This window comes from Hypomesus transpacificus, chromosome 23 (assembly GCF_021917145.1).
Source record: "Hypomesus transpacificus isolate Combined female chromosome 23, fHypTra1, whole genome shotgun sequence".
NCBI lineage: Eukaryota > Metazoa > Chordata > Actinopteri > Osmeriformes > Osmeridae > Hypomesus > Hypomesus transpacificus.
In genome coordinates, this window is record NC_061082.1 from 13,914,702 (window position 1) to 13,929,557 (window position 14,856).

Genomic DNA, 14,856 nt, shown 5'->3' on the forward strand with positions numbered 1-14,856 from the left:
AAGCTATATGGCCAACCTTGGCAGTTTTATCACTAATGTTGATGTGCTTTCGAATTAAATGTCAAAGAAAATTGTGGATACATAGTTATATATTTTTTTATATTTTATTTCAGCTATTCAACTGTGTTCTATTAGGCAAGTTCAAGTCTTTTATTTGTCAGGTACACAGAACAACACAAGGTTAGACTGGGCACTGAAATTCTTAAGACAAGACAACGCAAGCACCTGGCATAACATAACATATAAGTACACGGAACATAATTTACATCTATGCTGAGCTTAAATAAGTGAAACTTCCTAAATATACAGATAGCAATAAATAATCGACTATACTAACCCTAATACTAAAACGTCCTAAATTACAGATAACAATAAATAGTACACTATACTAACCCTAAATGCACATAAAATCTGTTTCAACCGTATAACCTATTCTAACCTAACTGGAGTACAGTACAATAGTGCAAATTTGCAGATCAGTGACTAAGTCAATGACCATACAGGAGCCTGGTGGCGAGGTACAGTAGTGCAATGTTACTGATAGTGCAACCAGTAGCTGAAAGTGACAGAGTGTAAGTACTACTGCGTCAACCAACATCCAAGACTGACTTCTAGTGTCACAGTCTCCAGCTCCCACTGTGGCCTTGATGAGAGATCTGTCGGATTTATCGTCAGATGATGAGGACTTCAACCTTGCGATAACGGCTAGCCTTGAAACTGAACAGTAAGTTATTATTAGATACAGACCTGACCAAACTCTAAAACATACTAATTAGGTAGACTGCAAGTTTATTCCATGTTCATTCAAATACTGTATATAGTGAATGGGTATTGTATTGCAAAAAAATAAATAGACATTAAAGTTTTCATGGGTGTAGGGGTTCACCTGCATTATTGAAATGCAGGTATGAATAGATATTCAATTACTAATCTTGAAAATGTTTGTTTTTCAGAGCCCAAGCCACTCTGACTCAAAATGTCTCTGTTAAGGAGATCCTCTTGGAGTTGGCTGAGAACATCTCACCAAATAATCGTTTTAAATTCAATTTAAATCGATCAGCAGTCTTGGATGGTGCCTTCCGAGGCTTCAAGCGGGCAACGTACAACCCCAATGTCACCATGAACATTAAGTTTTCAGACGATCTTGGGCGGAATGAAGAAGCAGTCGATTTTGGAGGACCAAAGAGAGAATTCCTACGCCTGCTGATGGAAACTTTGGCGATGAGCCCTATGTTTGAGAGGTCCCATTCCAGTCAGAATTTGGCACTTGACATTCCAGGTAATTTCTTGTAGTATAAAGCTATATAGTTTGTTGTGTAATGTCTTTAAATGTATATAAATTCAGTTATGATAATAATTCAAATATAATTGATCGTATATTTTCACTGGTGACACTCAGATAAATTCAAGTCCAGCAATCACACATTCATTCTATATGGGGTTACTTAACAGTTCGATCAGTCTTAACTATTCACATCTTTTCAACAACATACTGATTTTACAGCAATCAGAGAGGACCACTATTTCCTTGCTGGAAGAGCAATGGCAGTCAGTCTGGTCCATGGAGGTTCTCCACCAACTTTTCTCTCCAAAACACTGTTTGACTGCTTGGTTGGAGGCAGTCATACAGCCAAGCCAGTGCTACAGGACATTGCAGACACAGACATCTACAATCACATGAAAAAGGTCAGTTGTATCATTGTAGAACAAGAATAACAAAAGTAGTTTGGCAAATATTAATTTTTGAAAACAGACAAACCTTTGACCTTGTGTGCTGATCTAGATCATGTTTCTCTACCCTTACGGAAAGAAAATATGTTTACCAATATATGATTTGAAATACATTTTAAGATATTGTAATATATTATTTTCCATTACATTGACCAATATATTATATATGGAAATACATGGGATAATATATTGATGATAAATACATCACTAATGTATTATAAACTATAATATATATTCATGTAATATATTGCAATATATTGCAGAATACAGCAATGATTGCCGTTTTCCATATATTGCAATATATGGAACATTAATGTATAATATATGTGGTTATATATCCCAAAATATATGCAATTATGTATTCATAAATAACCACCATAATCTATGCCGCCTTATTTGGGAAAATGTATGGGTAATTTATGTAAAGATATAGTGTCACATGTATGCTTCATATATGGTAGAATATATTTTAAATTATATTGAAAGAAATATTGTACAATGCATGTGTACATATATGAGAACATGCCCATACAATGTACAGACATATATGGTGATATTTACATTAAGTCATTTAGCAGACGATCTTATCTAGTGACTTACAGTAAGTACAGGGACATAGTAGGGTGAATTGCCTTGCCCAAGGACACAGCTTCATTTTCGTGCTTCCGGGAATCGAACCGTCAACCTTTTGATTAATAGCCTGATTCCCTAACCGCTCAGCCATCTAGAAGGTATTCTAATAAGGTTGTCAACAGCAGTATTTCAAATGGAATCCCGATTCAAACACTACCACCTGCTAACTGAAAATTTGCCCCCAAAAACGTAAATACCGTAAGATTGACATTTATTTTGGGAGAAGTGGCTAATTCAAAAGAGGTTTGCTGGAAGCGATCATTGTCATATATTTCAAATATTTTTCCATAAATTTTACCTATATTTAAAATATATTCCACAATATATGGAACACATATCTGTACATTTATTTCATGTATATCTTTCCATATAATTAGGATTCCCCCGTCAGCAATAGGCTTTAAGGTGACTTCCCCCTGAAGTACCCTGCAAAGTTTCACCTTAATATGTGAAAATATGACTGAATTAGAGCTGTTTGAGCTTGGACCAAATGTGACTATGATTGCCATAGGAGAAACGTCTTATTTTATTATTCAGTAACTGAACACTAGGTCTAGATCTTGGAATGGCTCAATTGGATGAGAGGTTGTGCTGGTAACCGAAGGGTTCCAGGTTCAACTCCAGAAATAGGTGTTTTTTTTTTTTTTACAAAACAGTTTCTAGTTTTCTGGGTAATCCCGGTGTAACTATCTATTGTGTCAATTTTACAATATTTTGCCATTTTCAAGGAGGAATTCACCATTGCTGCTTACAGCTATATTTTTTTACATATAATTCAAATATATTCTACCATATATTAAACATACATGTGACACTATATCTTTACATATATTACCAATACATTTTCCCATATAAATCGGATGGTGGTATTTATAGATTTAAAATTGCATATATTTTGGGATATATAAACACATATATTATATATTCATGTTGGATATGTTGCAATATATGGAAAACGGCAATCATTGTTGTATTCTGCAATATATTGCAATATATTACATGAATATATATTTTAGTTTATAATATATTAGTAATATATTTATCATCAATATATTATCCCATGTATTTCTGTACAATATAATTATTAAATCCCATATATGGACATATATTGCCTAATATATCACATCATATTTTCCAATATACTGCAATATATTTTCCTTCCGTAAGGGTACCCTGGTCCTCGGGGCACTTCTGACAGGGCACTGTTTTAGAAGTACCCTTTTTACAATATATCTCATTCAAATGAATGGTTATCAGGCTTCTGCAGAGCTTCATGTCAACACATCCATTTGAATCAGGTGTGTTGGAGCATGGGAACTGTTTTAGAGTGCCTTTATACACACACACACATACATATATATATGTGTGTATGTAACTTTGCTTTCCATTTATTTGAATATTATCAAGAATAATGCGAATGCGGCAATTGTATGCGGGAGGCTTTTCAAGTTCTTCCGCTCCTTATTTATCCATGAGTGTCACTGTGCTTTCTTTTTCTTTTGCCTACTTGGTTTTTGCAATCCATCCCGGATTGATTTATGGAGATTAAATATCCCTGGTGCATAAACATAACATTTTGGGGAGACTTGCTCACGCTGTTGGTCGGTTCACAAAAATGACATGCATGTATGGCCTATTACAGTGTAGTCACATTAAATTGGCGCTTGTTAGCCTTATTGTCAAATTAACATTTAGCACTTTGGAGTGAAACAGCACACATCTGTGTACTCTGTATCTTTTCACTGGAACTTTGCATCAAAATTGAGATCATTACGGGGATTTGCCTTGACTGTTAATGATAAGAAAATGTTGCCCCTATCGCTCAACCATAGGATGTATGCATCATGCTTTGTTTATGAATATCTATACAACTATCTATACAACTTCATTCATTTCAGGTGTCAGAAAGTTCCACATACGATGACCTCCTTGCTGCAACTCGGCAGATGCAAGATTACTTGGCCAATGCCGGATGTCTTCGACCATTGAGAAACTTTGAGGACAAGGAACAGCTTGTTCATGATATCCTCATGTTTCAAGTTGTGCACCGGGTTCAAGCCCCATACCAAAGGTAATCCTATGTTTTCTTACTGTGTGTATGTGTATATATATATAGTTTTTTTACTGACTGACCTTAAAGTTTTGAATTTAAGACTGATGGACTGTCATTTCTCTTTGCAAAGTGTAGCTGTTGATGCCTATGTAGGACCTATTACATGTTGTATTTGGCCAGTTTTCAGAGCCCTATTTGCATGAAATGAGAGTGCTCATTACTAAACTACAAATTTAATGTCGCTTTTGATTAAAAAAGGTTTCAAGAGGGGCTTAAAACTCTTGGTGTGTTGGAGAAGCTCCAGAAGCATCCAGAAAGTTTCCGTCTCCTGTTTTGCCATCACGAATCCACACCTACTGCCGAAGCAATGGAGGATCTGTTCAGCATCCTTCTTTCTGATCAAGGAAGCAACAGGAGAAGAGCAGAGGAAGCTGTAGTATCCTTCTGGAGAGATTACTTGCAAGATGCAGAGGGTAAGCGCTCTTGTTATACATAACATGAAAATGTAATTTTCCTCTTCTGTAATGTGTTCATTCACCAATCACTGAAATATACTGTATAACGATGTGGATCTCTTGGTGGTGATTTTGGATGTCTTAAACTATATGGTCTTCCTTTTTTCCCAAAGATGAAGAGGGTCCTTCCAAACTTTTTAAATTCTTAGTTTTGCCACTGGAGCGACTGCAGTTCCGCCCATAGGCTTCAACGCCACACCATCGATTGGTTTCCTGCACGAGGAGGAGTATGGAGATACGGCTGTATCAAGCCTCCCTATCGCCAACACATGCATCAACTGCCTGAAGCTGCCTTTGCACAGCTCTTATTCTGTTTTTAAAGACAAGATGGACTTTGCGTTGGCCAACACAGGGGTTTGGCAGAGCCTAAGAGGCTAGGATTAGTCTTGGTGTTTATAGTAGTTCTGTGAAAGTAACATTTTGTTGTCGTAATAGTTGTTCATATAACTTTGTCCATTGGTTTATGGAGATGATGTGCACATTAAAACACAGCTTGTGATTGGCTTAAAAAAAATGTATTTTAGTCTTACTTGTAAGAGTAATAATGTCAGATTGCACTGATTCTATACATACTGTAAAGACTCCCTGGGACCTGGGCTTCTCCAGTCAGCAATCCAGGAGAGCGCTATGGTGAATCTGCCGAACTGAATGAAACTCCACCTACTGTCTAAGGGGCGGAGCCTATAAATAGGTAGTTCACCTAGCAGTCCACCCTTTTGCACTCCCTGCCAGGACTCCAGAGTAGTCCTGTCTCCGTGTTATGTCCTGTCTCCTCCAAAGTGTGTGTCTTCTACAGTTAACGTGAGTGGTCATGTCAATCCATCATTTGTTTGTTTCTTTTGTATGCCTTTTGTGGAGGTTTGGTGACATGTGCTTTGTTGCCCTAAATCCCTTTGTTCCCAGACATGTGCCAGGAGCCATGTGGGATTGTTTGTTTCTTGTTCAGCACCATTTCTTTTGAGTTGTGGATTGTGTCTTCGCACACGATTATCGTTTATTGTTTCATTGGATTGACCACTCCGTTACCCAATCGTAATTGTATATGCCTCTTTGTTTATGTTTTCTGATGCAGCACACGGATAATAAACTACTGGTATTGCATCAAACCTGCCTTCTCCCCTGCTTCATGTTCTGACCACACTCCTTGCCGTTCGAGCCTTCTGACCAAGGCTCTGTCTGCTCACCTACACTCACTCCCCCCGAACCACATCATCCATTCACCCATACAGTTCCTTCACATACAATTTTGAAGTTTGCAGCCTGGTTGTCCTATAGTTGTTTTTATTTTTGGATATTTGAAGAGAGCCTTTAGATCTGTGAAATGTAAGGTTCTGCCATCATCGACAGTTGAAATATTGGAAAATGTTTATTCCAGTTGTGATATCCATCACCATGTCCATGTTAGAACCAAAAAAAGAAAACATTGTGTTGCTTGCAGGTCATTACAATTGAAATTGTTTATGATTGGTTGAAAAAAAGAAACAGCAGCATAACACAAACTAATAAGCACAGTTGTAAGTCACCTTTTATATATAAAGCATCACACACGAACTACAAAATTCTATGTTTCTCATACTCAGTATGAGTATACACTGTAAATAATCTGAGTATATCTAATGAAAACACCAACACCCACAACACAGCAGATTATGTATGGTGTTGGTGGAAAAAATACAAAAGAGAACAAAATAAATGTATTCCTAAGTTTCCATCATTTTGTAGTGGATCAAAATTTAACTGTATTGCTTGAGCCATTGCCTCATTTACAGTGACAATATCTGGGACAATAACATTGTTATTTGTTCGGACTTCAGGTAAAGGACCTTCATCTGTCCTATAGAAAGTGTCGTCGAAAACTGGATCCACGGCTGTGTTTCCCTGTCCTATATTGTTAATTATGCCTGTGTGCCAGAGCTGTAGTGGAGTTTGACCCCGTTGTGTGGAGAGTCCATGGTGGTTCAACTGATTAATAAACTCTGTGGTTGCTGTTCTAATTCTAGGCATGAAGATATAATGCAGACAAAACAAATGATGCTCGTCTAGTGAATCCAGTATACCGACAGACTCCAGACTATAATTGAAAAGACTAATGAAATGTCTACTTACAACTCTGCCCATAGCCTTTCAATGCGTTGATTGTGAACAGATACTCCTGCAATGACACTTCGTCTATCAAGCCCCTTTACTTCAAGCATGAAACGAGCAACCATTATATTCTCCATACCATGATCACACCTTACTCTGGATGGTAATCCAAAATCATGTGCCCCTCTCATGAACAACGACAATACACTTGATACTCTGTTATTATCAAGACAGGCCAGATAAATTATAGATCGACTATATCCATCTACACAACCATGGAAAACCATTCTCCATCTTACGAGCTTGTGGTTGCTGTCAAAGTGCCTTTAAAATAGATGAAAACAGAAATACATTATTATTGTCGGACATAATAGGGTTGTAACACCAATGTACGCTTTAGAACTTCTGGAGGGTCGAAGAGAGACACAATGACTGACTTGCATGTGTGTAATTATGTGCATGTGTGATTAAAGACTAATGTTAACAATACTCATAAAATAGAAAGTTATGTAAGTAGAAATGCATTGTATATACATCATGCTAAAAAGCTATCTACAAGTAACCAAATAACATTTTAATAAACTTACCATAACTCATTAGATGTCTAAACACTGTAAATTCTTCTGCGGATAGCATGCCTCCTGCGAACAGACCTCCCAATAGGGCCAACCTCATGTAGCCTCTGCCTAATACGCCTCCTCTGGATCCTTAATCCCCGTGATCTGAGACTACCAGTTACATAGGCCTCTCCAGCATTTGGTGTGCTCTGCAGTACATCAGTCACAATTTGGTTCAATTCTTGATTGGTCATGATGGTGTACTGTAAACCCTGGACTCCAAGGTATTGCCTGTGCAGGGTGCGGCGGCTGATCCCAAAGCAATTTGCAATTTCCCTCCAATTCATTCCCATTGATAAGCAGTGTGAAATTTGCTCATTTGTAATATTGTAACGTGGACGACCAGGCAAAGTATTCAAAATAGTTGGTGGCAACATTCCATTGTTGGCAATAATACTATGTCTCCTCTGTGTTGGCTCATATCCCGTTACAATGGAGTACAAACATCCACATAAAGTCTCCAACATAACTACATTTTGCCCATGGATTTGGTCATTACCAGCTCGGGATTCTGTTAGAAGTTCTGATAATGTCCTTGTGTAGTGATCAAGCTCAAGTGGTAAAGTCTCTCCTGTTAAAAATCATCTCCCAGTCTTCCTCTTCGAATGCAATTAATGCAGTTTAAAGTACTTCTCAAAAGGTTCTCAATGTCTTCATTGTTACCGTTTATAGTAAATAGAAAAAGATGCACTTGAAAAAGGATCAGTATTTTTGGAAAAAGCATGTTTTTTGAAGTCATGAACTACCAGATAGTTTTAGCACTTTTTTTGGATTACTTCCTGAATGCACTAGGGGGCAGATGTTCTTCCTGTTTAAAAAGTAATAGTATTTATGCTCCATGAAAGGGTGTACATGTGAGAGGTCTCGTTTTGACATCTATATGTGAGAGGTTTCACTCTCAGTGGGGTATGTAAGAGGTTACATTTTCAGTTGTACTTGTGAGAGATTACATTTTCAGTTGTGCTTGTGAGAGGTTACATTTTCAGTTGTGCTTGTGAGAGGTTACATTTTCAGTTGTGCTTGTGAGAGGTTACATTTTCAGTTGTGTGTGTGAGAGGTTACATTTTCAGTAATGATTGTGAGAAGTTACTTTTTCATTTGTGCGTGTGAGAGGTTACATTTTCAGTTGTGCGTGTGAGAGGTTACATTTTCAGTTGTGCGTGTGTGAGGTTACATTTTCAGTTGTGCGTGTGAGAGGTTACATTTTCAGTTGTGCGTGTGAGAGGTTACATTTTCAGTTGTGCGTGTGAGAGGTTACATTTTCAGTAATGAATGTTAGAGGTTACATTTTCAAGTATTTGTGTGAGAGGTTACATTTTCAAGCATGTAAGAGGAGAGGTTACATTTTCAGTTGTGCAAGTGAGAGGTGTTCACTGTTGTATAAGAGAGGTTCTCACTTATGAGTATGAGAGGTTCTCACTTGTCATTGTGTGAGGTTACATTTTCACTAATATACGTGAGAGGTGTTCAGTAGTAAATGTGAGTGTATTTCAGTAGTGTTTGTGAAAGGCAAAAGCTCTTCAATGGTGTGTATGAGAGGTGAGTTTGAATTATGGCCTACACGGCCCCTCATAGAAAATGGTAGCTACTCCCATAATGTCCTTCGGTTTTCGCAACTGTGACGTCAGCTGACAAAGAACCCCATTTATTTTCAGTGTCTCCGAAGCAAGTTAGCTGGTAAATTGATGAAAATCCTGCATTTTTTAATATTTCTACCACCACATATCAATTGTTATTAGTAGTATTTCATATAGCCAGCTTTAGATCAAATGTATAGTAATAGTGTAGCTTGTTAGATTCTAAATGCAGTTAGAACTAGACGGTCTACTAACGTAAGCAACACTTACTGTAGCAGGGAGTCAGGTGGCTGAGAGGTTAGGGAATCGGGCTAGTAAGATTATAGCTTGTTAGATTGTAAATGCAGTTAATAGCTAGACTGTATGTCTAGTATGTAAAGTAGGCAACACTTTTACTGTAGCTAGCTAGAGAGTACTCATAGCCAGAAAATCACCGGATCACTACAAACAAAAGGAGTGGAAGAACACTGGACATATTGTGCAATAAAATGTATAATTGAATGCAGTTGGTTGCCTTGTTTATTCTGTTCTATTTACCAAACTCCTTTCTTGTCTTAAATTGAGCAGTTGCTGGTGATAATGGTTAGATTCAACTTGCATCAAGTACTACAAATATAAGTGTTGTTAATGTGGTAAATTGTAAGTGGGCTGATGAATAAAAAAAAAGTTTAACAAGTCCCATTTACTTCAACTGTCGAAGGTTAAACGTTCAGTGGAACAATATAGTCCTCATTAGGCTGCTGTTTGGTATGTACAGTATGGTACAGTATGGTAGCTAGCATAGCCATTTCTAGCTCTGATTCACAATATTGCGTTATGTATTATAAGTTAATGTAATACATACATGTTAATAGAGTATCAGACATACATGATATAACACAACAGTAACCAATTGACATTGGCCGGGTTTCCCAGATTCGTTAAGAAGCTCTTAACGCTGAGAGCGTCTTTAGAACGTTCTAAGGGTGCTCTAGAACGCTCATAGAACGTTCTTAAGAAGATCTTAGCGTTAAGAGCTTCTTAACGAATCTGGGAAACTCGGCCCTTATGTGTTAATATACCGAAAATGGTCGCGTTTCCCAGATTTGTTAAGAAGCTCTTAAGCGCAAAGAGCTTCTTAGGAGCGTTATAAGAGATCTGGGAAACTCGGCCCTTATGTGTTAATATACCGAAAATGGTCGCGTTTCCCAGATTTGTTAAGAAGCTCTTAAGCGCAAAGAGCTTCTTAGGAGCGTTATAAGAGATCTGGGAAACGCGGCCAACGTTGTGAATTGAGATGGTGCTGCTCTCTGTCCCGCTGAAAACCGCTCAAACAGGTTGACAGCAGTGGGGGTTTTTTTTTTTAACTACAGCGAGCTACCGAACCACGTGACAAAAAAGCTCAAACTTTTTTCCTGTGTTTCACTGGCAGTGAGTGTTCACAATGTTGTTTTTCACTCCATTCTACACCAAAAACGTCAGGGAGGACTGCATTTTGTAGATACGAGTCTGCTGAAGATAGCCAGAATATCGGATTTCTTTAACCATGCCTGTTTCATTTGTCATTTGCCTGAGAAAGCAACTTCCGTTGGCCAGCTTCATTAAAAACCATTCAAACCGGTTGACAACAGTGTGTTTTTTTGTAACTGCAGCGAGCTTCATGAACTACGTGGTCACGTGTCGGCGAGATCAAAGCGTGTCGCAATTTTTTTTTCCTATGGCTCTGGTAGAAACCTTGATCAGCAACGCTGCTATTGGCTGCTCACATAAATCTATGGCTGCTCACCGTTGCCAAAAAGAGCAGCCCGTTTTTTCCACAGCAGATTCAACAGAGCAACAGCTTGCTCGAAGGTTACTCCGAATTTGAAGATTTAATCAAAACGCCAGGGAACACCTCAAAATAATTTGCAGAACATCTGCAAAATCCAAAAAAGAGGGCTGGCAAAAAGTAGCAGACCAAATTAAATGTGTAATAGTGACCAGCCAAAAGATGTTGTAACGCTTACAGTAGGCTAGGACTATGTTTTTGTATGTTCATACTTTGTTTATCATCTTTAATGTCATATAATGTGGTTTCAACAAATTTGATGTAAATGACACCCTCACGAAAAAACGATAGGTTATCTCTCAAAAAGTATATGCTAGTAGCATTTTGCGCTGTGCTTTAGGATCGATCTATCAAGCAATGAGCAATTAATTCGGTTTCATGTTAAATTCTGCTAATTATTCTTGCACCTTCCGCCACGGGTTGTTGTCGTTAAAACGGACAAGACATGGCTGTGACAGACTTCCTGTATCACCTCTGCTTATTAAGTCGCAATCAAATCTTGTTAACATAAAATAAGCCTGCTCCCGAGCAGGTTTAAGTTAAAGGACTTGTTGCTATGACAGCAAGTCCAGAATGAGTCTATGACTTAAACGTCCTTTAAAGTGGAACTGAACTAATTTGTGAAGTACGGCTCATATAATTATTAAAATAAGATCACAAAACGTTATCTGACAACTAAAAGAGAAAAATGTTCCATTTGTTAATAAAAACGTTTTAAACTTTATTACTTAACTACTGGGCGTGGCCATCTTTGAATCGTCATGTCTGTGACGTCACGAGAATGGTTAGGTACTGTGACTGCCGGCTGCTAGCTGTCATCAAGATTAACATTGATAGAATGTCAGGGAGAACAGAGGTAGAAATGGCTTTAAACGAACCAGCTAGGACAAGGTGCAAAGTAGGATCTTATTGACTGGTTGTACAAACATATTTTACAAGACAGAAGTCATTCACTATCATGTCCTACCCAAGCGGTAACCGGTTTTACGAAAATGGCTTGTAGCTATACAGCGCCAAAGCCTGCCAGTTGCCCCCGGATTCAGAGTTGGCAAGGATCACTTTACAGAAGTGGATTATATTTATAAACCAGTTAAATACGCTAACGTTACATACACACACTGCAGGGGCGGATCTATCGAGGTGGCATGGGGTGGCAACTGTCACACTAAAAATAGCCTTGCCATCCCAGTTGGCAGCTTTGAAAAACAAAGACAAGTTGTGGCTCATCTGACATTGCGAGAGCGAATTTCTAATATCAGACTGCAAGCGAATGCAGCATTAGACGACTCCACCCCCCCTCCCCACTCCGCCAAGTTGGACATTTGCCACAGCGAATTTCTAATATCCCACTGCAAGTGAATGCAGCACTACACGACTCAAACCCCCCTACCCACTCGTACATTTGCGAGAGTGAATTTCTATACAAGCCCCAAAAAATTCGCAGATTTTTTACATTTTTATTCAGACTAAAAAACTGCGGAATTACGATAGCCTTCCTGTTCTTTTGTCGGAGCGACCGAAGATGTTCCACAACAGTTTGACGCGGAATAGGCTAGGGTCGATTGAATGTTGACAGACTTCGCAGAAAAGTATTGATCCATCCTCATAAAGATCGCCTGAACACTCAAAAAAATGGGTCAACACCGAAATGGGTAAACTAGCACCCCATTTATTTACTTGCGTCAAGAAAAGTTGCCTGGAAAAGTGTTTGCGGATACGAACAGGGGACGAGCACCAAAGGGAACATCAGCAAATCGCTAATTTACCTGAGCTTAATGAGAACAAGGAGAAATGGCTTGATAATATACAGTTGCCTGCCTTTATTGTAGCACGTTTTACAAATGGTAGCACACATACATGACGGTTGTTTGAATGTTTATGTCCGTTATTTTAAAGCAGATTTAACCATTTCGTAATGAACGCTATTATGCTCAAGGCATGACAAACGTAGCCTAATTATAGCATTATATAATTAGTTGTAATATCGTGGCATGTTACGGCGTCATTATTGATTGTTGACATGTTATTCTCTTGTTGACATGGTATGTCTCTTGGGCAGAGCCGAAGGGTCAGCAGTTAGATAACCAGTTGAAACTGGTCAAGGAGTAGCTAGCCAGTGAGTCATTTTCGGTTTCAGGGTACTCAGGGTATTCTTTTGTTTGGCAGTAATTGGGGGCGTTGTAGAATTTGGTTTAAAAGCCAAAGCCGCCTGGAATCAGCTGAGAGCGTATAGCGTCATACTGAAGAGAACTTCGAGAGCGCTGCATTGACTGCGAGTGATCAAGACTAGTATATTATTGAGTTTAGCTAAAAGTTAGTCTCTTGGGCAGAGCCGAAGGGTCAGCAGTTAGATAACCAGTTGAAACTGGTCAAGGAGTAGCTAGCTAGTGAGTCATTTTCGGTTTCAGGTTACTCAGGGTATTCTTTTGTTTGGCAGTAATTGGGGGCGTTGTATCTGCGCATTAGCATATTTAAGGCGGTTAGCATTAGAGAGGCAGCCTCGTCTGCCAGCCTCGTCGCACGAAGACTCAGTCGATCAAAGACAACGGAGTCTACCTGCGGAGTCCACCGAGGAAGGCCGACGAGGCGGATCACCTCTTCTGATAAGTATCAACCTATTCATATTTAGATTATATTCTACCTAGAATTTATTCATAGCTAGCATGTGTTTCCTTAGCATTCCTGTTCACTAAACTACCCGTAGACGTAGATATGTCACAAAGTATATTCGGTCAACTTCTAACCTTCACTACCTATCCAGTTCTTCTCCACCTGCCCTCTCTCTTTCCTTAGGGCTTTGGAACTGCCAGTCTGCTGTGAACAAGGCAGACTTGATCCCGGCGTTTGCATCCCATGCTTCTCTTCATGCTCTTGCGCTGACTGAGACATGGATCCGCCTAGAGAACACTGCAACTCCAGCTGCTCTCTCCGTCAACCACTCCTTCACTCACTCACCCCGCTCAACCGGGCGGGGTGGTGGGACAGGTTTGCTTCTTTCCCCACATATTAAATACACATCCACACCACTCTCTGTTTCTGCCAAATCATTTGAACACCATTATGTGATGCTAACTAATCCTATCAAAGCATGCTTAATTGTTCTTTATCGCCCACCAGGACCGCTAGCCAACTTTGTGGAGGAGCTGGACATGCTCTACAGCGTCCTCCCGGATGATGGAACCCCCCTGATAGTCCTTGGGGACTTCAACATCCACCTCCAAGGAATGCAGGCTGTCGACTTCTTGTCTCTCCTGACCTCCTTTGACCTGACGCTGCTGAGCACACCGGCGACCCACAAGGCAGGCAAACAGCTAGACCTCGTCCTGACACGTAACTGTATCACTGACTTAACCTCTGTAACCCCACTGCACATCTCTGATCACTACTTTATCCAATTCTCTGTCTCTCTCCCTCCAACCCCTCCTACCTCCCCTCCCCTCGTAACTTTCCGGCGCAACCTCCGCTCCCTATCCCCCTCCCACTTCTCCTCTATTGTAACATCCTCCCTCCCTCCCATTGACGAGTTCTCGTCCCACCCCACTAACACTGCCACCGACACCTTGCTAACCACTTTAACTCTCTGTCACTCACTTTAAAGCCCTGCCCGTGGCTTACGGATGTTATTCGTGAAGAACGGTCCACCCTTCGAGCAGCTGAGAGGAGATGGCGCAAGTCCAAAGACGGCCTTGATAAGTATCACTCCCTCCTTAAATCCTTCTCTTCTCACATAACTGGTGCCAAAACCCTCTACTTTCTTAACAAAATTAACTCCGCTTCAAACCCCCACAAACTTTTCTCTACCTTCTCCACCCTTCTTAACCCACCTCCCCCACCCCCT

At 39.6% G+C, this 14,856-nt stretch overlaps 1 protein-coding gene across 1 annotated transcript; it reads left to right on the forward strand.

Annotated features, from left to right (window-relative positions):
- The first annotated feature begins 533 nt into the window (after window positions 1-533).
- Window positions 534-6,159, forward strand: LOC124485074 (G2/M phase-specific E3 ubiquitin-protein ligase-like). The gene is made up of 6 exons (XM_047046381.1): window positions 534-724; window positions 954-1,279; window positions 1,505-1,686; window positions 4,263-4,435; window positions 4,676-4,890; window positions 5,046-6,159. The coding sequence occupies exons 1-6, from the start codon at window positions 648-650 to the stop codon at window positions 5,114-5,116; spliced, it is 1,044 nt and encodes a 347-aa protein (XP_046902337.1). The 5' UTR covers window positions 534-647; the 3' UTR covers window positions 5,117-6,159.
- Window positions 6,160-14,856: the final 8,697 nt, after the last annotated feature.